This window comes from Scardinius erythrophthalmus (genome assembly GCF_964197995.2).
Source record: "Scardinius erythrophthalmus genome assembly, chromosome: 25".
In the NCBI taxonomy this organism is placed as follows: domain Eukaryota; kingdom Metazoa; phylum Chordata; class Actinopteri; order Cypriniformes; family Leuciscidae; genus Scardinius; species Scardinius erythrophthalmus.
In genome coordinates this window covers 8,103,879-8,127,957 of record NC_138245.1, presented here as the reverse complement: position 1 = coordinate 8,127,957, position 24,079 = coordinate 8,103,879, and the positions used below count along the sequence as shown (strand labels likewise).

The window sequence follows — 24,079 nt, the reverse complement described above, 5'->3', positions numbered from 1 at the left end:
ATATCTCACCTGAAGTAGTCACTGCAGGAGGCCAAAACCGCTTTGTGAACCTCGAAGCGCTCGTTGTCAATGGCCAGAACCACATCCAGCAACTGACCTTGATCACGCAACACGGACAACCCCCTCAGGAGAGTGTTGCTGTGGCTGGGGGCCGAGAAAGTACAACGGAGCGTGCTATTCTTGTTGTTAGCCATGCTGGAAAAAAAAAGAGAATCAGTTACGAGGAATTGTATCTCTCACCACTCCCTGATCATTGTCTCTGGCTACACAGCCCATATAACTTCAGAAGTAGCTTGATGAGTTTGCTGTTTCCTGACGCTCCACCAATTGGTCTCAGTTTCTAAACTGACGCATCAACATGATCCCTGTAATAGCACTTACTTTTAAATTATTCAAAAGAATGGATAAAGAACCTATTTGGATACAGACACCATAAGCTCCACAAAAACCAAACAACAAGCAGTCGTTGGAATTTTACTGACAGATCTTGATGGAATCACTTTTGTAACTTTAATAAGGATTTAATCTATAGTATTTATAACAAAAAATGTTATTTTACATTTGATTACAATTTCTGTTACTGAAATTTGTTCAGTTGTATTTATTTTAGCATTTGTATTTTTGTTCAGCATAATTTATTTATTTAAATTAGTTTTTGTTCTTATTTTAATACTGACTGTTTACTTGTCTTTAATAATGTTTAAATGTCTATTACTTAGTCTAGTTGTTTTTGTTCATGGTATTCAGCTGCAACAGAGACACAAAGGCTGCGTTTACACTGGCACAAAAAAATCCAATCTTTTACTCACATCTGACACAGATCGGAATTTGTTGCACACGTGTAAACACAAAAAATCTGCACGAGATCCGATTTTTTCGCATCCGATCTGAGCCACTTCCAAATGTGTTTTTAAATCAGATACATATCCGATGTCTGGACATCCGACCTACGTCTAAACACGCATATCCGATTCCCCTTTGAATTCCAAGCCACCACAAGGCGAGGCCAACACGTTTATTCACAAAGATAGCTTTTTAATGTTGTATTATAAGGCAGACGTGCCTGTGTGCGCTCGCTCACAGCTTTTAAGAGGTGGGAACTTTATATTTGTCTTTGTAAAGACAAGAAATTGCACGGACACAGAAACATTCAGGAGCTGGTTGTCAAGCTTAAATAAATAAATAAATAAAACAGCTTCGCTACTGAAAGCTACATTATATTTCTCAGCAATGAGGTGGCAACTTCGCTGTAATTAAACTTAGGTCACTCACTCGCACGCTCTCTCTCTCTCGAATTCATAAAAAATAAAAAAAATATTACAGGGCTACTTTATTTCACTTCAGAATTCTAGATCTGAGCTGTAGATAAACGAAAATTATTTCTGGACTAAATATCTGTTCCATAAGATTTTGTGCTGCAAAACATTCTTGAGTCATGACAGCTGTTATCTTGTCCATGCTGGCAAATAATCATGACCACCCGACATTAATTATACAAGTAATTTTAATAGAACAGCCATTCAAAACCAGGGTCTACCATTTACATTGTAAATGATCACCAAAAATCATTTTGGGCAGAAATTAATGTAAACACAGATATCGGATACCAGTCCTGTCTAAAGTGAGTGTAAACAGATGGGCCAAAAAATCAGATATGGTCAAAAGATCGGATCTGTGCATTTAGACTTGCAGTGTAAATGCAGCCAAAGACTGCAAAAAAAAAAAAAAAAAAAAACGAATAAATATGTTTGATATCTAAATGTTTGAGTTATTTATTTATTTTTTACCTTATTGGAATTGAAACTGGGAATCAATAAGCAGAATCTGAATCGCTAAAGTTCAAATGATACCTAACCCTACCTGGAGGGCCACTGTCCAGCAGAGTTTAGCTCCAACCCTGACAAAACTCACCTGCCTGTAGTTTCCTAGTAATCCTGAAGATATTGATTATCTGGTTCAGGTGTGTTTGATTACTTGGAGCTGATATCTGCAGGACAGTTGCCTTCCAGGACCGACCTTGCCCATCTCTGCAGGCTATATGTTATCATATTGTGGCCAATAACAACATATTAATCCTTTATATTAGTCTGTCAAAATTAAAGTGGCGCTATGCAGTTTTGGCAATTTCTTCGCTGTTTTCTCGTGGGTTTCTCTATAGAGCTCCCCCTACAGCTTTGGAATAAATATTTGACAACACTGTCGTCAATACTCGTTGGCGACTCGCCCCCCTCCCATCTTCTCCCTCCTGTCATGTGCATTTGTTTTCAAAGAAGCCAGCGAATGCAGGGAGCCATGTCCACTGAGGTATGTATGATACACAGAAGCCTAGCATATAAATGTTTAGATAGTGTATGTGTGGTGCCGTAAAGCAATTCGTTACAACGTGAGACCTGATATCACGCGATACTTCCTGACAATGAGTTGCAAAGTTGCAAGGGTGGTTTTTCCGCTCAAAGGCGCTAGGGGGGTGCGAGAAGACAACCATTCAACACGAAAAAAGTCATATAACCATTCCAATGGCTCAGAAGCTGTTCAATTAAGGTAAAAAAAACCCTGCATAGTTCAACCTAAAGAATTAAACATTCTAATGAAAATCAATCATCTCCTATATTCTGCATGTGAATTTTTGACAATGTTAATATTGCAAAAGTTTTCCAGCGTTGTTAGAGTGGGTAGGCCTGAAAACGGGTGCCGGGGTTGCTTTGTTTCTGCTCGATATGTGAGTAACATTGGTTTTTGCCATGTTTCACATAACCAAGATATGCTGTTGTAGCTGTTGAATCACAGCTGATGCCTGGCTCACACTACAGGAGTTTTAGGCCGAATGATCCCCGATTCAAGAATCGGAAAAAAAAATATTGTCGATGATCTCGATCGGTTCCGATGTTTGGTGCAGATTATTTGGTAATGTGAGGCGTTCACAGATCAAATATTGCACCTCCCGATCTGCTCTCACACAAACCAGGCTCGCCCCGAACACATCAAACATGTTTGATATTTAGGATTTTAAATCGGGATGAGCAAGACTGTGATTACGTCAGAACTGTCAAAATAGCCAATAAGAAACAAGTAGGGCTGTCGTGCTGAAGGAACTTCCCTAGAGGTAATTTTGAGTGATGATATAAGATGTATCAAGATGAAGATACAATGTCAAAATAAGGGTTGGGTCCACATAATACAATAAACACAACATAAACCTAGCAATGAGCTTGTTAGGCCATTGTTATATAACAGTTAGTTCCTTGAATCTCGCTTTATGAGAGGCTTTCTGCTGATATTTCACCAGTATTTGCATTGATAGTCTCTGCCCGTTCTAGACAGGCTGTCACTCAGTCCAGTTACATTATTACGCCACTAGGTGGCTGGAAGGCACAGTCTTTTAGTGAGTCATTAAACTGTTTATTCAACGGAAATGTAAAAAAAAAAAAAAAAAAAATTGCCGATTCATTCAAAGAAAGATGTAATGAAACAAGCTGTTAATTATTTAAATATTCAATTTGAACTTTGAGCTCCACTTTACAAGACTCAGCCAAAGAGTATAGAAGCCCAAGAGGCGAAACTCAATAGAACGCTCCATAGCAACAGTTGCCCCCATGCAGAGGTGTAAAATACTTGAGTAATTTTACTTGATTACTGTACTTAAGTATTATTTTGGGGGATTTTTACTTTACTTGAGTACAATTAAAAATCAGTACTTTTACTTTTACTTAATTACATTTTTTAAGAAAAAAAAGTACTTTTTACTCCTTACAATTTTATTTACAGTCAAAAAGTACTTCTTTTTTGGAGATCACTTCATTCTATTTTTCCTTGCTATTACCAAACCAATTGAATTGCGCTGATGCCTAGTTTAATTAAGTTTAGTGTCTAGTCTAATTTAATGAGATTTGTTTTCACATTTCACCAAATTGGTCAGACATATTCATTGGTCCTTTGGACGTGACGTCATGTCGCATCTATTACCACAATGCACAGCACCTTGACCTAGAAATTAGAGAAATTATAACAGTCATTCTCAGGGGGACAATCCAGCAGCCGAAGAGCGTACCACCCCCGGGGGCCGCCATTGGCTAACAAGCCATCACCTGCTGTTAGCATTCCATTGACTTCCATTCATTTTGGTAGGAGTGTAACAGTTCACAAAATTCACGGTTCGGTTCGATACGATACACTTGTGTCACGGTTCGGTTCGGTACGGTTCGATACAGCAAAAAGAAAAATGCCAGAGAAATTTCCTTGATTCAATTTTTTTTTTTTTTTTTATTAAAACTAACATCATAAAGTATGATTTTTTTTTTACTTTGAGCAATTCTGGAGCTATAATTGACTGTTCTTAGGAGCATATAAAACAAAACAGCTCCTTGGAAAAAATGAAATTTAATATTGTAGTAGTTATAAACAAAGGTTTATTTTAGTTCAGATTAACATTTGAGGGCAGCAATTGTATTCATAATGTCAAAATAAAACCGACGTAATGGCATTGATTGGCATTCAATGGCATTGAAGGCATTGTAGCCTACTATTCCTGCCAAACTTCCATGGTTGCAGTTAGTGTTACTACAGTAAATCCATGGTAAATGTTGCAGATCTGTGGACACTGGATAGTTCATTCATGGCACAATGTTTCTTCCTGGTTTCCACATCAGCGCTGTTTGATCCGTTAATAACGGAGAAATGTGAATGTTTCTCACTAGATCTCGCAGCGATGTTATTACTTCTGTGGCGATTTTAAATGCTTTCTTTACTGGATATCTTATTAGTGCTGTGTAATAACAGTGTCGCTTAATCAAGATCGGCTCGCGCTGCTTTGGTTCAAACTGATAAATGGCCCTTTAACCACACAATAACGAGCAGTTTCGTTCCTCTTGCATTACGTTTGCCATTTGATGTTGGGAAATGTTGTGGTTGTGCCGGCGTCTCTTACATTATGAGCGCGCTTGCCACGTGCAACACGCCTACATTTGAAATAACGAAATTTTGGTCGGCAGGAAAAATGGTCCAACGAACCGAACCATTCTACGAATACGTGTATCGTTACACCCCTACATTTTGGCGTCACTTTGACAGCGAATAACTTTACATCTGAGGCGTTTGAAGACTCCATTTGTCCATTGTTTATGGTCGAAAATCAGCCACAGGATCAAGAGCACCAGTGGCTGTACCTTAGCGAATTCTTTTCTTTTAGTGGTAAAAGCATGTTTAGTTGATTGTTTAAAGAATGTTGCATATAGGCATTAGATAGTAGTCTTATAGTTTGATAAATAAATACAATTAAATACAAACAGTTCTAAAGCAGGACAAAACCTTGTATGTGGTTCATTCACTTCATGATTTTAGAGATTAAAAGCTTAAACAAGAATCTCTAGTTTTCATTCTTGCTATTACTTTTACTTCTTTAATACTCAAGTACAATTTTAATGTGGTACTTTTTTACTTTTACTCGAGTACGATTCTGGCCAGATACTTTTACTTTTAATTGAGTAAAATTTTCCCTCAGTACTTGTACTTTCACTTGAGTAACATTTTTTACTACTTTTTACACCTCTGCCCCCATGACGTGACGGCGCGGCCGCCATTATGGACTGAAAACTGAAGGAAAACGCCGAAAAATAATGGGAGTCAATGGCACTGAAAAACTTAACATAACAAAAACTTAACATAACTTAATTTTTTCTGGCCGTCATATCTCAATATGAAAACAATTTAAAATACATTAATGAGGATAACCGACGTTAAATGACGTTAAATGACAGAAAATATACGTCTATGTGTTGGTTATGCATGGCCTAATTACCCTTAGGAAAAAAGTATTTTGGGACAAAATATTACTATAGAAGTACTATAAGACTACTATAGAAATACTATAGCGGCTCTAGGATATTATAGAGGTATTACAGAACATAACATACTTCTGTGATTTTCTGTAATACCTCTATAATATTTTAAAGCTGCTACAGTATTTATATAGTAGTCTTATCGTACTTTTGTAGTATGTCCCAAATTACTATAGTATTCCTATAAGATTACTATAATATTTTGTCCCAAAATACTATAAGATTCCTATAGTACTTTTTAGTAAGGGTATGTCCCCCACCGAATCGGCTTCATTAGCCTACCACTTACGGTTTGCAAAGATACAATTATAAAATTACTGCAAAACTTTAATCTATCAATATTTATGTTCTATTATGCATTTTCCTAGTTATATGACTAACAGAAATTCATGAAATAATATAGGCTATAGGCAGACACACAGTAATAAGATATAAGTAATAAGATGTTTATTCAAATGTTGATTTTGAAATTAGTGAACATCACCATATGATTTGGAAAAATAAATAAATAAATAAAATTATAAATGAACATTTCTAAAGACAGTTAATATTTTACATAGAATATCACAAAAATATTAACAACTTGTTTTTTCAACATCTTCAGTGAAAGTGCACACAGTGAACGTTTCAATGGGAAGAACAAAAACAATCTGTGAATGTCCTATTACAGGCGGAAAGGTACAAAAAAGATGTGCAATCTAGCAAGTGCACACACGAACTATAAACACCTACTAAAATGGATTTTGCCATTGACTGGCGCTAACGATTTCAGCAGCTTTCAGTCCATAATGGCGGACGCGCCTCCGCAGCGCCATCTACAGACTGTTACCAATAACACAACAGAGTTTCGCCTCTTGGGCTTCTATACTCTTTGACTCAGCTGAGCAGCAATGAGGCGCATGGGCAACGCTGAAGCTGATGCGTCACTTCATCATCAATGGCATTGATTCATTGTATCGACCAGCGCTGAGTCTGATGATTTTTGAAAGATTTTGCTTTCCTTGGTCACGGCTACCTTTTCACGAATATGACTTGATATGAAGGACGTCATATATTGTGTTTACAAATGCTTTACCGCTTCAGATCAGGGGCCCGTTCTTCGTACGTTGCTTAAAACATCCGAGATCAAATAACACATCCAAGATGATATCATCATGCTAATCATGATCTGGCTAATTAGGTTATTCGAACACACCTGCCGTTTATGATTAATATAGCTGGATTGAGATATCTGAGATAATTGCGCGTTCATGCGCTGGTTTAAAAGGGGATATGTATCGATAGTAGAAACATTGATCAGCAACGCTGCTATTGGCTGCTCAGCGTGGCCAAAGAGCGGGCTCAGTTTTTCTCCTCAGCAGAGCAAGAACTAATAGTCGAAGTTTATTCGGAATTTTAATGTTTAATCAAGACGCCAGGGAACACCTCAAAGTCTGCATAAGCCAGGAGAGAGGGCTCGCAAAAAGTAGCAGACAATTTAAATCCGTTAGAAGTGGCCATGTTAGATGTTTTTATCACTTATTAGCCTATATATTTGTATTTTAATAATTGCATAATTACTTTGTTCATTGTAATGTCAGAGTCACCACATTAGAACATGGAAACAAATAAAAGTGAAGTACAAAAATATTCTACATAGCCTAATGGTAATTTTTTGTTATATTATAGTCTCTATTATAAAAGGCACTGTTAAATAAATGGTTGTCTGTTTATAAAAGCAACCAAGAAAAAGTCTGAGAAAAAAAAATAAAAGATCTTAGTAGCCTACACTGTAAAATATTTTTTGCTGCATTAAATTAAGCCCGTATAGTCATTTCAGCTGTTAAATCTTGATCACGATGTTGAATTGCTTTGACTTGTGAAAGTGAAAACTGATGAACTTATGTTAATGTAAAAATATTTTGCCATGAGTTATTGATCACATTTTTCCCGAGTGTAGTTCATTGTAATGACATTGTGTTTTCCTCTTTTGTGCACTTTTACATAATACACACTTGTATCTGTTCCCAAGAAAGTGGCAGAAATATGTGCAGTAAGTGGACATTTTCAAACTTTCAAAAAGAAAGAAAGTATAAGACTTTGTAATGTCCATTTGTTTCCATTGCACTGGACAGTGAATAAACCCTCTCAGATAACTGTCATATGGAGGAACTAGCCTACCTGCAAGTGCATAAATAACTTTACTTAATTTATACTTGTATGCTTTATGGCTGCAATATAAGTTGCAGGATTCCACATCTACAAAAAAGGCCTAGAGAAGAGTCTGCACAGACAGAGGAGACATAGGCCTACAGGTGGGCAGTAAATAGCCAACTTTTCCTTTTTATTTGTTGCATGAGGCATGTGTCTAATATCTGTTGTGTAATATGGCACATGCAACAATGTCACAGGCCCTGTCAGGTGTGCAACCCTCAGACTTTTCAGACACTGAAATCTTCCCTTTAGTTAGCCAAAGTTCATTTCATTGTGTGCCCTTGTCCTGGCTAGAGCTGCATTGTAACTGGTTTGGGTCAGGGAATGGGGTCATAAAACACCTGTCTGCAGGCAGGAACATGTCATAATCACCTATGAAAAATGCAGTTCTGTTAGAATCAGTGTAATACAGTGAGCTTGATATTTAATTGTGGAACTTTCCTTACCACTTTCAAATAATGTGCATAAATGTAAATCTCTGAAAATTCTTAAGTCATGCACAGATCCTGGCCATTTTGCTTTCACATTTGTGATATGGAAGATTTTGGTCAACTGCCTTTTTGATATAATATTACTAATCTGGAATATTAAGAATCACAATAGTAACTGGGCTGCACATTTAGCCTACATTTTTAACCCCCTTCTGTTCACATAATCCCCTTCACTGAGGCCTTGATGGCAGTCTATGGTCTAGCCTATAGTCTATGGTACCAATCACGTTAGTGAAGCCTGAGTGACATATAGTGTAATTGGCATGGTCATGATTGCATGATCTTCATAAAAAATTATGATAGCCTAAAAAAAAAAAAACTGCTTTAAAAAAAACTGCTTTACTATGGAAGCTTGTTTCCGCCACAAAATAATAATAAAAAAAAGATAATTGCGACTTTTTATCTCACAATTGCGAGTTTACATCTCGCAATTCTGACTTTATTTCTCAGAATTGCGAGATATAAAGTCAGAATTGCGTGTTTTAAAGTCGCAATTGCGTGTTATAAAGTCAGAATTCTGAGATATAAAGTCAGAATTGCGTGTTATAAAGTCAGAATTCTGACTTTTTTTCTCGCAATTGCGACTTTATATCACGCAATTCTGACTTTATATCTCAGCATTCTGACTTTATATCTCAGAATTCTGACTTTATATCACGCAATTGGGAGATATAAAGTCAGAATTGCATGATATAAAGTCGCAATTGCGTGTTATAAAGTCAGAATTCTGAGATATAAAGTCAGAATTGCGTGTTATAAAGTCAGAATTCTGACTTTTTTTCTCGCAATTGCGACTTTATATCACGCAATTCTGACTTTATATCTCAGAATTCTGACTTTATATCTCAGAATTCTGACTTTATATCACGCAATTGGGAGATATAAAGTCAGAATTGCATGATATAAAGTCGCAATTGCGTGTTATAAAGTCAGAATTGTGAGATATAAACTATTCTGAGGTAAAAAAAAAAAAGTCCGTCTTTTTTTCCCCCTTATAATTGGACTTTATATCTCACAATTCTGAGAAAAGATGTCAGAATTGCGAGATATAAACTCGCAATTATGTGTTATAAAGTCAGAATTGCGTGATATAAAGTCAGAATTCTGAGATATAAAGTCAGAATTGCGTGATATAAAGTCGCAATTGCGAGAAAAAAAGTCAGAATCCTGACTTTATAAGACGCAATTGCGACTTTATATCTCACAATTCTGACTTTATATCTCAGAATTCTGACTTTATATCACGCAATTCTGACTTTATATCTCGCAATTCTGAGAAATAAAGTCAGAATTGCGAGATGTAAACTCGCAATTGTGAGATAAAAAGTCGCAATTATCTTTTATTTTTTTTATTTTGTGGCGGAAACAAGCTTCCATACTTTACAACATTGGGTCGTTGCCTAAAATATACACAGAGATAACCGGAGTAGCAGAGCGAGCTGAGTGACGCGCGCTGCGTCAGAAGGTGGGCGGGGTTAGGATTTCCCAAGATTTTCCATGATGAAAGTGACCAATCATAAGAGGGTCAGTGCCCTCCTTGGTTTCCGCCCCCAAATTGTCAAAAGTCGTGTAGACTCGAGGGAGCAGAAATCAGCTGAGCGAGCAGAAATCCACTGCGCGAGCAAAACAGCATTCCGCGAGCAGAAGCCCGCTGCGCGCGAGCAGGATTCCACTGTACAAGCAGAGTTAACCTATGAGAGTATGCCAGGCGCTCGCTCGCAGCTACCTGTACACCTCTCGGTTGTTGAATTTGTGCGCGAGTACTTTTATCATGCCAGCTGAAGGTTCATTTTTGCGCGTGTGAAATAACATAATGTGCTCGTGAGCATGTCTTACACGCTCATAACTTTTGACTAAAAAATAACACCAGAGACGTAGGCCTAATTGTATGCTGAAATAAAAAGTCTCTCAACTCAGAAAAACGGACTTTCCTGTCCTGTCAGCCGCTAAACTGCAGTAGCGCGCACTCTTCAATTGCACGCGCAAATGCGGCGGATCGCGCTGTATATCGCTTCATTACACAGCGCAAAATAAACTAGGAGCATGCAACGTCGTTACGTTTTAAATCAGAAAAAAACGCGTTGTCCATATTCAGTATTTGCGGTCAGATGACATGTTGTCAGGCTATATGTCAGTGTCATTATTCTATCGTGATTTTCATAACTTGATACGAAATAAAGTCTCTCACCTCAGAAAAACGAAATTTCATGTCCTGTCAGTTGTTTTACTGCGCTCGTAGCCTGCACTCACTTTAACAGTTCTTGTAAGTATTGTGTATCACCATGGTAACTGTTGTTTCCATAACCCCATAATGCCACTCATTGGTTATTTTGTATATTTTTAAATGACTGTGGTGGCTCATACCAAGATTGTATTAACAAAAACTAGTTTGGGACTGCTATTTAATAGCTTAACCTCATAGGCCTACTGTTTATTTATCAGTGGCCTATTAGTCATATTCTTACAATTTATTTGTATTAAGTAGGGGACACTTGTCAACAATTTTTGTGTAAACAAATGTATTATAGACCTATATAATACCTAAAAAGGTGGGTCGCGGCTTGATGACCATGGGGAAATGTGGGTCCCATGGCCAAACTATTCAAAACATCATTCAATGTAAATCGTGGTAAACGTAATTGATTACAATTTCAAGGGAATAATCGACAATTATGCTTTTTGTCATAATCGTGCAGCCCTAAGTGTGAGCATGTTTAAGATTTGAGGGAAGAAAATCTGCAAAGGTCTCCTTAAGTGTGTGCTGCAACCAGATTTTACAATCGGTTAGGATTTTAAAACTCCTGTAGTGTAAACCAGGAATGATTCACGCATAGTTATGGGGGTGGACCAATGAAGGGAGGGGTGTGTTTCTTCTGGGTTGGGGTGTGTTTATTTGGGTGTCAATTTCAAATATCAACAGTGTTTCTCAGAAATCGCTTACTACACCTTGAAGAGCTTCAGCCCAAAGCCTAAGTATTTACCATGGCTTGCCCTGTCCTGCTTTGACAGATGCATGTGCTGTTTAATGCTTTTGAGGCATGTTTTCCTCAAAGCATAACTTACATTTTACAATTATATCCTTGTCTCATTTTGCTGAAATATTTCTTGTTAGAAATTTGATCTAGATTTAAATTTCAACATTTAACACAAGTAATCGTATTTTAATGAGGGCAGTAACAGTAAAGGGACTATTGTTGGAGAAGCCTATAAATGTAAAATCATTAGGCTACTATGTTCAGTCGAGTAAATGTGTGTGTTCCTCATACCTTGTACAAGTTAACATTTTGTGCTTTTGTTTCTGTTTATTACAATTTTTGATTTAGTCATTTTAACTTCTGCTTCAAAACGGCAAATAACCAGTTGATTTTTTTGGGGTTTTTGCAAACTGCCTGCGTGAGCCACGCGTCTCAGGCACGGCTCGAGCCACGCGGAAAACGCGTGCATGCTAGAAATAGAACCGACGCCTAAGTGTTCCAGCAACAGGAGTGTTCTCTGGCTAGAGCGCAGAATTGTATGGACCGAAGTGCATGTCTGAGCTTGTGTTTTGGGTTAAGCTGCATTGCTTTGACACTGTGGAAAATAGAATAATAGAAACAAAATGTCTAAAAAATAACGCCAGAGACGTAGGCCTAATTGTATGCTGAAATAAAAAGTCTCTCAACTCAGAAAAACGGACTTTCCTGTCCTGTCAGCCGCTAATCTGTGTGCCTTTAAAAAATGCCTTTTTACCCATTATTATCAATCTCGTTTTTAATTTACCGTAATTTATTTAAACTTCGTTTTTCTTTATTTAAATTTCGTTTTTTCTTTATTTAAATTTCGTTTTTCTTTATTTAAATTTCGTTTTTCTTTATTTAAAGGGGACCTATTATGCTAAATTCACTTTTGTATGGTGTTTGGACATAAATGTGTGTTGGCAGTGTGTGTACACAACCACCCTACAGTGATAAAAATCCACTCACTCCTTTTTTTTTTAATCCCCATAAATCATAAGCAGTCTCTCCAAACGACCTGTTTTCAGAATGTGGCTTTAGTGACATCACTAAAGCCACAGGCCCCGCCCCCACAAGTGTTGACTGACACTGCCGTTCTAACTTAGACCCGCCCTGATCGAGTTCACTGCGAGTTGTACACATCAGCCATTGCTGCAGCAATGCACTCACGAGAAGCGTCGAAGCATCTCCCAAGCGTTGAAGGTGTTGTAGCTGGATGTATTCATTCACATAGCTCTCTCTACTCTTGAAATCTGCCAGCCACTGAAGACGAGGTGGATTCATTTTGTTTTCAAAGAAAATGCTCCCTCAACTCTACAGAAATGTATGCAAGTTACTTATGCACTTCTTATACTGTTTACTCAGCTCTAACAGTGATTTTCTGAAGAAAAACTGATGCTTCATATTTTGTGTGACATACAGTAAACTTTAATAAACTCATCAGTATATTTTGTGTCATCATTCAGACAATTCAGATCGTCAGACGGAGACCTACAGCAGGCTTGCATTAATGTATACAAGCAATGCCAAATAGGTTATAATCGTAATTAAACTAAACTATACCTGTTCCAACTCCATACAGCATATATTCTCTGACTCTGAAGGCATTTTTATGGCCGAAATGAACACCATTACTGTGACTGTCTGTTTTATTATTATCATCTTCCCTGTTCTGGCTCTGATCGCGGCTGTTTAGGCTCCGCCCCCTGTGCCGTGAACCAGCAGCTCATTAGCATTAAAGGAGAAGCACTAAAACAGTGCGTTTTTCACAGACCCAAAAAATGATGATTTAAACGTGCTGTAAATAAAATTCTGTTGGGTATTTTGAGCTAAAACTTCACATATACACTCTGGGCACATCAGAGACTTATTTTACATCTTGTGAAAAAGGGCATAATAGGTCCCCTTTAAATCTACCCTTTACTGTGTCAGAAATTTGTTAGTCAGAAAAATTTGAGACTAGACCTACCTTAAAAGTATTGCTTAAGTTAACAGACCTGTGTGTGTACGTTTTATATCACAAATGCAGTGTCTGGTCTCGGAGCATATAAGCCCTGCCCGCGTGAGGCGCGCCGCTTCCCGCTCGCGCTGTTCTGTAGTTTACTAAAAGTTTATTAATTCTGAATGTCTCGCGTGTCCATCTATATTGCACCAAATGCGACACTGCACTCCCTTGTGAAGTCGATTGGATGAACGGTTCTCGAAATATTCAAAATGCAAACGGACAGACAAACACAGATTCCTGCCTTTATTAGAGAGGAGAATATGTTCAGCCCCCTCTCTCCGAAGCTTCAAAGCTCAAAAAATGGTATTCGGACCAGCCCTAATAATTTGTGGATTTTTTATGTCTGATTAATCCAGTGGTTCTCAATCCTGGTCCTGGGGACCCACAGCTCTGCACATTTTATATGTCTCCTTTATCTGACACTCCCAGTTCAGTTCATAGAGCTCTTTCCTAACGAGATGATGATCTGAATCAGGTGTGTTAAATGAGGGAGACATACAAACTGTGCAGAGCTGTGGGTCCCCAGGACCAGGATTGAGAACCACTGGATTAATCAATGAAATAATCAACAGAACTGATTAACAAAATAATCATTAGTTGCAGGTCTAATGTACAGTATAAATAATGGATACTAATTTCAAAATTTGCTAAAGATTACATGAAACACTCTTAATAAATAAAGTGTTTTCGAATATTAATCTTTAACGAGTTTTGAAAGGCAATCTAAACGTAAAAATAGGGAAAAGAGCATGCGCAATGACAACTTCCAATTTATATCCAACTGATATCAATAAATGTAAAAAAAAAACCCTCTTGATATTGCTCATTTACCATTACAGGACAGATAAAATGCAATTCCTACACAGCTGGCCATGTGATGTCAACATGGCTGCACCCAAGAGGGCAACCCACTCCATGCAGAACACAAAAAACAATTTTTTTATTCTAGAAAAATTGTGTCTGACTCTGAAGCCTTCTTCATTACATATGTTGGGGTAAATGTCACTGTAATGATATTTTTCAAAAGTGCTTTTCATTTCTTTACATATAAAACTTTAACAAAACATTACGGAGTGCACCTAATATTCAAAAAATGTCTAAATAAAGAACAATAAATTTCGTTTTTTTTACTAATATTAGCACTTAACCCTGTTGAATTGTGGAGCAACCTCTCTCTATGCATGCATCAAACGCATCGCATGCCACATTTCATGCTACATCCATGCCTACCTGCTTTGAGCTCGATTCACAGAGAACTCCACACCATCTGACTCCGCCATGCTCAGCGAGGATGAGGATGAGGAAGGTCATCATGTGCAGAAGCCCAAATAACCGCTAACCATTCTCAATCTTAATAAAATAAGAAATACAACAATTCAATGACAAAACAACAACAACCCATATCATACTTACAGTTTCAAGTGCATAGGCTGCTACGAGACAATGAGAACATTAGAAAGGAAAGTAATGATTTATACTGCATTAATATTGTAGGGCCTGAACACTAACACAGAGTTGTTAATGTTCAGCTCACCTGCACGCGCCTCTCACCCTTTGCTCGACCCCGCGGTTTCAGCTGCGCGCTCACGAGCACACCACTCACGAGCTCATTCGCATTACATCTGCCCCCAAATGACACAGCTAATCAGAATAAAGCACGTGTATTCGTGTAAATACATTTGCATGGAGGGAATAAGGCATTCATACCTGGCCTGGCGAGTTTGTTGCAATGTTTTTATCATACATGATCTCTCTCGCTATTTTCGCTGTCAAAAGGCGCAGTTCTTGACGTGAGGGGCGTGGTCATTCCCTTTTTCAACGCGTCATCATATGACGTCCAATTCACGCGTCCGTCACAGATTCGCACGAGGAAGCTTGTTTTCAACTTGTAAAGGGCATTTAAATGCGCTCAAAGCAACATTAATACAGATTAGTTCATGTTTTGGACATTTTGTTTTTAGATAACCCTGTGTAAAATGGCCACGTTTGAGTCTCTCGGACTGTGTGAGTGGTTGATTCAGCAGTGTAAGCAGATGGGCATCAGCCGACCGACCCCTGTACAGGAGAAATGCATTCCTGCCATATTGGAGGGTAAAGATTTATATCTGCTTTATAAAAACTGTAAAACCAATGAAAATAGACAGATCACGTTCATTAATAGGCTTTACATAGATCATTATAAGTATTAATTCGCGAGCACATGTATTCATGGATGGCACAACCAAACTGTGTCTTTTCTAAACAACAATAACAACAAAGTATTTATTCTTGGTTTAATATTGTCTTAATATTTTTATTAGAAAGTATTTTGGCGGGGAACATTTATATTTGTGCTTTTGGCACAATAATAGCTGTATGATTATTAGACTATAATAAAACATTTTTTTATTATTATTATTATTATGTATGCCTTTATATTTCTATTATTACATTTATACAAAGCTGTTTGTTGTTGTTTTGAGTAGTTGACTGTTGGTAACTTTTGTGAACCGAATGACATTTGCAAAGTTGTTTCACAATGACAACTGCTTGGACTTTAAAAATTACTGACATTAATTTAGTGATCAAATTTAACACTCTTATGGAAAATGAAATTTGATAATATTTTGTAATTATCATTTAAATCTGACGCATTTTTTAATTGTTTTCCATAAATAAACATCTCAGGAAAATGTTATTGGGTTTCAAATCAAAATATGACTTTCTGTTATGAAACAAGACATCGATTTCATACATGTACACTGTAGAGGACACCAAGACTTAAATCATGTTTATCATGCATTTTGGGAGACACAACAAGTGAATAGGGAAAGAAATTATATTTCAATATTCCTATATTAGATATTATTATGAAAATATTGCCAATTACTACTCCCATTGTTACGCTTCTTTTTTCATTACATGTTGCCCCAAGAACACATTAATATGCACATTAGATTCAATGTACATTGTATAAAATGGGGGGAAAAAAACCTTATGGCCATTTTACACACATTGCATAAAGCAAACTGGTATATCAAATCATTCTGTTATATCTTTCATGATATTGTTGAGAATCATCTTTTTACAAAGTTTGGTATATAAAATCCTGAAACAAAAAAACAAAAAAAATCTGTTTTTGCCTATTTATTTGCTCATTCATGTCTTTTTATTTTTAAAAAGATTTAGTCCTGGTGTCCTCTACAGAGGACAAAGCATAACATATGAATAAAATATAATTTATCTAAAATTATATTTTTAATTTTTTTTCCTATGCTCAGGAGGAAAATAATAATAATAATAAGCATATGAATATTTTATGTGCCCGATATATCTGTTGCATCTGTATCATGACGGGATTTATGTTCTTGCTTTTATGGACATCTATACATTTAAAAAAAAAAAAAATATATATATATATATATATATATATATATATATATATATATATATATATATATATATATATATATATATATATATATATATATTTCAAGTAATCGAGACAATCTGGCCTTTCATTTATAGTTTACACTCTTTAAACTCAAAACTAATGTCACTAGTGGAATTAAGTGTGTTAATAATAAAGTGTGATTGTGATTTTGCCTGTCATCGGGGGTCATATTGAACAAAACAGTTGTTCTTTATTTTTTAATTTGCTTAATCCGAATTCTGTCTTTCACATAGGTCGGGATTGCATGGGCTGTGCAAAAACTGGAAGTGGAAAAACGGCAGCATTTGTTCTTCCAGTGGTGCAGAAGTTATCTGAGGACCCTTATGGTGTTTTCTGCTTGGTGTTAACACCCACCAGGTTTACTTTTATATTTTATGATTTTTATTGACTGAACATTCAAATCTTTATTTACACAAAAATATTTCAAATAGAGGTCGACCGATAGTGAATTTTTCCAATAATGATAACTAGGTTGGCCGATAACTGATTAATCAACCGATAGTTTTAGCATGGATACTGAATTGAAACAAACATAAGACATAAAATAGTACTGAACTTTATTACAAAAATTTAAAAACAGTACTGAACCATGAAAATGTTCTGTACTTTTCATATATATATATATATATATATATATATATATATATATATATATTATACCTTGATCATTCATGTTAGTTCATAGTTCATTAACTAAAGAGAAACAAATTTAAAATGTATACAAATTTATTAGTAAACATGTATTAATTTTGGTCTGTTTTCTGTCCAGAGAGCTTGCTTACCAGATCGCAGAACAGTTCAGAGCATTAGGGAAGCCCCTAGGCTTAAAGGACTGTATCATTGTAGGAGGAATGGGTAAGATCATATTCAGAGCTCTGCTTGGTCATCCTTTAGGGCTCATTTATTCACAAAGCAAAAACAGTGCTTAATGTTTATAGAAAACTGTTATTTATAAAATGCATATTTATTAAAGTGCCCCTATCATGCTATTTTAAAGGTTCCTAATTTTGTTAGTAGGTCTCCTACAATAGGTTTACAATGATCCAGGGTAAAAAAAAAAAAAAAAAAAAAAAACCTTTATTGACTCTAATAAATGCATTGCAGTATCACCTCTTTGTGACTGAAACTGTTTGATGAAGAATTCAGTCTCTCTAAACCTGTCCTTTCTGAGAGCCTATTCTGCTCTGATTGGTCAGATGGCCCAGTGTTTTGATTGGTCTACTGCTTACAGCTCATGCTGGAAGCGAAACACCCATTACCATATCTGAATTTCATCGCTTTCACAGCACAGATTATTGCATCTTTTCAACATGTCGACTACACGAACCAAACTCTTCCTGGCTACAGAGTTTGACGGCGGGTCAAAGTAGATGTTGTTGGAAGACCATAGGCTGTGACATTATGCAAATCTGTTACATAGGTTAGAATTAATGACGACTCGTTTCAGGCAGTTCAAAATCGGTTCTTTCTTTTGGGAGACAATAACTCTTTACTCATTTATTGTGCACTTTGATCTTTGAAACTTTGCTGACCTTTTACATTCACAAACCACTATATTACACACTGCATGAAAGGTAATATCTGAAGAAGCATATTAGGGGCACTTTAAGAGACAAACTTTATTTTATTTTCTCTTCAATTAGACATGGTCACTCAGGGTTTGGAGTTGTCGAAAAAGCCGCATGTTGTTGTTGCCACTCCGGGACGACTTGCTGATCACATCCGAAGCTCTGACACAGTTAACCTGAACAGAATCCAATTTCTAGTAAGATTTTGATGTATTTTCTAACGGTTGTTTTATCTACCTAAATTCTTAAGCTAGTTTGTTTTAAAACAGTTTTCTTTGAATCGTTGTGTGTTTCTCTGCAGATCCTGGATGAAGCTGACCGTCTTTTAGAGCAGGGCTGCACAGATTTCACTAAAGATCTAGAGGTCATTCTCAGTGCTGTGCCCGCAAAACGCCAGACGCTGCTGTTCAGTGCCACACTCACGGACACGCTACAGCAGCTGCAGAGCATCGCAATGAACAGGCCCTTCTTCTGGGAGCACAAATCAGAGTAAGTCATGCTCAAAAGTGTGTCGGGAGAATGTTTTGAGATGTACAGGAGAAAATAGGTGTGTTCAACTTGAAGCTGCGTAGACCGATCATCAAAGTATCTTGAGAGCGATTAGAGAGCAGACGGCTCTGTATGTTTTTAAATTGCTCTCGTGGTACTTTGATGTCATACACCGATCGGTCTGTGCAGCGCCGCTTCAAGTTTAACACATCTATTAATATTGCTGCCCTGGGGTGCTTTTCCCAAAAGCATCGTTAGACAACTTTGGTCGCAAGTTCTGTCGTTATCAGCATAGTTCAACGTGTCAATGTTTCCCGAAAACATAGTTCTAACGAACTTCCGCAAAGTTGTGTGGTTGGAACTGTGTGGTCTAGCGTCACCAACTGTCCAGAGTTTCACTAATTTTTATGCTAATAACTTTTGAACCATAAGGGCTAGAAACAAAATTGAAAAAAAATTAAATTCACGTCTTGAAATCGGCTCAAGACGATTCGATTGCACCATATGACGTCATTTTCCGTCATGAAAATCTGTCTGCCATTTTGAATTCTCGGAAAAACCTACCTTTTCTAACTCCTCCTAGGCCGTTACGATTTTCGATTTTCACATAAATTTAACCCGATCATCTTCAGACCATGCTGACAAAAATAATTCATGTTGATTTCGTCAAACCGTTCTCAAATTAACAAATTTTACGTAGTGCTCACGAAAACAGACGTAAGGCTGTATCTCCGCAACGCTTTATCGTATTCAGACCAAACTTGATTCGTCATCACAAGCATGACTTGAGGCTACATGCTGCATTTTGGCGTAGCGCCACCTACTGGTCCGGAGATAAGAAAAATGTAGATTTTTCCTTATAACTTCTGAAAGGTTTGTCCAAAAATCATAAAAGTGGTCTCATTAGATCATCTCCTTAGATTCCTGAATCCTTGCCGAGTCCAACGATATCAAACATTCTAGGTTTTGCCTTACGCTTAGTGTAGAGTTGTAATTTAGCGCTTAAAAAAACATTTGCCAATATCTTCGAAACCGTTAGACCGGTTGAGATGAAACCACCGAAGGAATTTCTCTTTTGTATAAATTTGATGAGACTTTGTTTGTGGACAGGTTGTGTTTTAATGTTGGCAGTTACGTGGTCATTTGGTTCTGAAGTCATGCATTAATTCAGATGTTCACCAACACTATTTTAGTGGAAGAGGGTTATCATAGGCATTAAAGCTGTTCTGACAAAGGCCTAATATTATTTTTATGTGGTATGGCTCTCTCTCACAGTGTGCGGACTGTAGATGAACTGGATCAGAGATTCATCCTCACTCCTGAGAAAGTCAAAGATGCGTACTTGGTCCATCTCATCCAAAAGTTCCAGGATGAACATGATGATTGGTCTATCATAATATTCACTAACACATGCAAGTAAGTTTTCAGTTGCCGAAAAAAATAATTACAGGGTTTATCAGTGGTGCTTGGTAAGGCAAATCCCTACTATAAGTATTAAACTTTACATCATATGTACAGTGGTCATGAATGCTACCTCAAAATGGACATCTTGTTGAGGAGCTTTTCTAAGCAATCAGACTTAACATTTTACCTGGTGGACAAATCCCATAGACTTGCATTATAGGAGGAAACTGAGTCATGTCTAAGGGGCTCTTTTGAACTGGTAAACCAGCTTAGCACCCAAATAACCTAGAAATTGCCATAGCATTATGTTAGCAAGTTTGCACAGGCAAGCACCACTCACATTTTCAAAAGAAAATGTAAAAATCTATTATTTGATACCAATAATAATGATAATTATTTGATAATGATGATATTGTTATGTGATATTGTGGTGTAAATATTCCAGGAACTGTCAAATACTCACAATGATGCTGCGTGAATTCAATTTCCCAACCATCTCTCTGCACTCAATGATGAAGCAGGTAAGTGACACGTTATGTAGTTAAAATTGATTCTCACTCAGTGCCTAATGTCTACTAATGGCTTTTATTTTCTTCCCCTTTCAGAGACAGCGTTTTGCCAACCTTGCAAAGTTCAAGTCCAACGTCTTTAAAGTTCTCATAGCCACAGATGTTGCTGCCAGGTACAGAAGCAAACATTTCTCATTGCTCTTTGCCATTTTCTAATTTACTCCACTTTCTCGTGTCTTTATGTGTTTGTTCTGTTCTTATCTGAAGGGGTTTAGATATTCCTACAGTGCAAGTTGTTATTAATCACAACACACCAGGTTTGCCAAAAATCTACATCCACAGAGTGGGACGAACCGCTCGAGCTGGTGAGTTTAGAGCTCTATTAACAAAACTGAATGTCAACCCACAGTTAAAGTTTTGTTGTCTTGTAAATTAGACATTGTTATTCTTCTCTGGCTTTTTTTTATGTTAGGTCTAATATTACAATTCTATACTATGTTTCTGTAATATGTATTAAACCTACAAAACATTAAAGACTAAAATCAGTCATTTTAAATTTTCTAACAGCTTTATAATATACAATATAATTAAACATTTTCTATAAAAGAATCATACGAAGCAGCAAAAATGACCTTTAAAATTACACATGAAATACAGGGGTTGGACAATGGAACTGAAACACTGGCCAATATATTATTGGAGGTTTCGTGCCTATATATGCTGTAAGAGCAGAGTGTGAAGGTTGAATTAGCAGAGCAATAGCACAGCTGTACGTAAAATATTGCAATACACACAATATAATGGGAGACATTTTACGGTACAAAAGAGGACAAATTGTTGGCTCATCTGTGACCAGGACAGCAAGTCTTTGAGGTGTATCGATAGCTATGGTATTCAGGATAATGTCGGCATACCACCACGCAGGATGAACCACATCCAACAGGAGTAACTGTCGACGCAAGAGAAAGCTTTCTGAAAGGGATGTTCAAGTACCAACCTGGATTTTATAAAGAAAAAAACATAAAAGCTGCCCAACTCGCTGCAGACTTAAATGCACTCCTCAACTCTCCAGTTTCCACCAAAACTTTTCGTCGGGAGCTCCACAGAGTCACTTTTGATCGTTTGATCACTTGTACCAGTGCCAAATGTCAGTTTCATTGGTGCCAACAGTGCAAATCTTGGGCTGTGGACCATGTGAAACATGTATTGTTCTCTGATGAGTCCAGATTGAAGCACGGGGTTTGATCATTGATGGTTTGGGCTGCAATATCATGGCATTCCATACTGTGCTTGATGTTCGTCACTGTCCAGGACTACCGAACCATTCTGGAGGACCATGTGCAACCTAATGCTTCAAACATTGTACACTGAAGGGGGTTCAGTGTATCAGCATGATAATGACCAACACACACAGCAAGGCTTTTACATTTACATTTGTAAGAATGGTTTGATGAACATGAAAGTGAAGTTGAAGCCAGATCTAAATATTTTTGAGCTACTTTGGGGTATTTTGGAGGAGCAAGTCCGCATCATATAGAGACCTGGCCACTGTTCTGGAAGAATGGCTCAAAATCACTCTGGCCACTGTGAAGGACTTGTATCTGTCATTCCCAAGACAAATCGATGCTGTATTGCCTACAGCATCAATAGCACAGTATGGCCCCACCTTACTAAAATGTTATTGTGGTCTAAAACCAGCTATTTACGTTTCATTATCCAACCCCTGTGTTCTAACATTTACCGTGAACTTCCAAGCATTAAACTAAATTATTAACATTACATGACAAAAAGTGACAATTTTATATATGCATGGAAAACTGGGATTTTTCAAACACTGGGTCAGATGTTAGCCATACCAAGTGACAGATGAATTTGTTCAAAAGACCTGCGGCCCATTTTTGGGTTGTGAGTGTGACCCACCAGTTGAAAAACCACTGTGCTACTGCTAAAATATATCATATCTGACGTGACATAACATCTGTTATGGCCGCTGTACACTTGTTTCACTTTAGGGCTGCCTGGTTATTAAAAAAAATGCATGTGATTGGATGCAATGCTGAACCATTGCAAAAACAACAATGTAAACAGCATTTTGAAGCAGCAGGAGTACATCTAATTGGATTGCTATAACAAATACAAATTCAGAATTGGACCATCTGTTTTATAACGTCCTCTTCCTGTTGTCCAGGCCGAAATGGTGTGTCAATCACTCTAGTCACACAGTATGACATCCACCTCATCAGTGCTATCGAGGAACAGACCCGTAAGTTCACAACTTGTCTCATTTAGAGAGAACTTTACTCTAGAATCTAAATATTCTGTTGTGATAAAAGCACTGTAAATGCAAGTAATAGTAATGGACTTTCTATGAAATTACTTGCTGTAAGAGTATGCTTATGATTACCGTTTTGTGTGTTTAGAGGTGAAACTGAAGGAGTTTCCTGTTGAAGAGAAAGAGGTGTTGAAGATCCTCACCCAAGTCAACGTAACAAGACGACAGTGTGAAATTGTGAGAGAAGATTTTTTTTTTTTCAATATACATTTTATATAACGCATGCAACCATAATCTTACAATTGTTAATTCTGTTATAGAGACTGGAGTCCACTGATTTTGATGAGAAAAAGAAGATAAACAAAAGGAAACAGATGATTCTGGAGGGAAAAGTGAGCTGTTTTATTTTAAATGCATGCTTTAAACATATTACAGGAATCAGAAAAAGATTATAGACTATCAAAAAAAATTATATAGAAGGTGTCTTTTTGTCTAGATTTGATGACAGGATTTTAAAGTACTTGCAGAATGACTTTGTTGCTTGTGGTTCAGTTTTTTTTTTGTTTTTTTTTTTACTTAATTCAGATATTAAATAAATTAAATTTTTTACCCAAACTTCTTTTTTATCAATCACAGGATCCAGATTTGGAAGAAAAAAGGAGAAATGAACTAGATAAGATCAGCAGAAACAAGAAGAAACTGAAAGGAAAAAATCAAGAAAGCCTCCAGAACAAAAAGGAAAAGAAAAAAAACAATGCAAAAACGACAGAAGTAGACTCTTGAAGTGTTCTTGATATTGTACATTTACATAGGTGTGTATATAGCATAAACGAATGTATAAAATATCTGTGATCAATATTTCAAAATAAACCGCATTTTATGAACTAC

General features: G+C 36.8%; 2 protein-coding genes across 7 annotated transcripts in view; one reads left to right on the top strand and one right to left on the bottom strand.

Moving 5' to 3' along the window:
- Positions 1-15,294, bottom strand: part of klhl26 (kelch-like family member 26) — a 26,425-nt gene extending 11,131 nt beyond the window's left edge. For 2 of the 6 annotated variants that reach the window (XM_081358038.1, XM_081358041.1), the window contains exons 1-4: positions 15,224-15,294; positions 15,051-15,138; positions 14,747-14,866; positions 10-195 (exon numbers count right to left, since the gene is read on the bottom strand). In XM_081358038.1, the coding sequence (XP_081214164.1) occupies positions 10-195; positions 14,747-14,796 (236 nt within the window). In that variant the 5' untranslated portion in view covers positions 14,797-14,866; positions 15,051-15,138; positions 15,224-15,294. Of the gene's footprint in view, positions 1-9; positions 196-14,746; positions 14,867-14,929; positions 15,139-15,223 lie in introns of those variants that run through there. The other 4 variants (XM_081358039.1, XM_081358042.1, XM_081358040.1 and 1 more) reach the window with 2 other exon arrangements.
- Positions 15,164-24,079, top strand: ddx49 (DEAD (Asp-Glu-Ala-Asp) box polypeptide 49). Its single transcript, XM_081358046.1, has 13 exons — positions 15,164-15,607; positions 17,183-17,306; positions 17,719-17,804; positions 18,593-18,714; positions 18,819-19,006; positions 20,282-20,422; positions 20,856-20,931; positions 21,016-21,092; positions 21,187-21,284; positions 23,108-23,182; positions 23,340-23,428; positions 23,512-23,583; positions 23,828-24,079. Exons 1-13 carry the CDS (start codon positions 15,493-15,495, stop codon positions 23,972-23,974), a joined length of 1,410 nt encoding a protein of 469 aa, XP_081214172.1. The 5' UTR covers positions 15,164-15,492; the 3' UTR covers positions 23,975-24,079.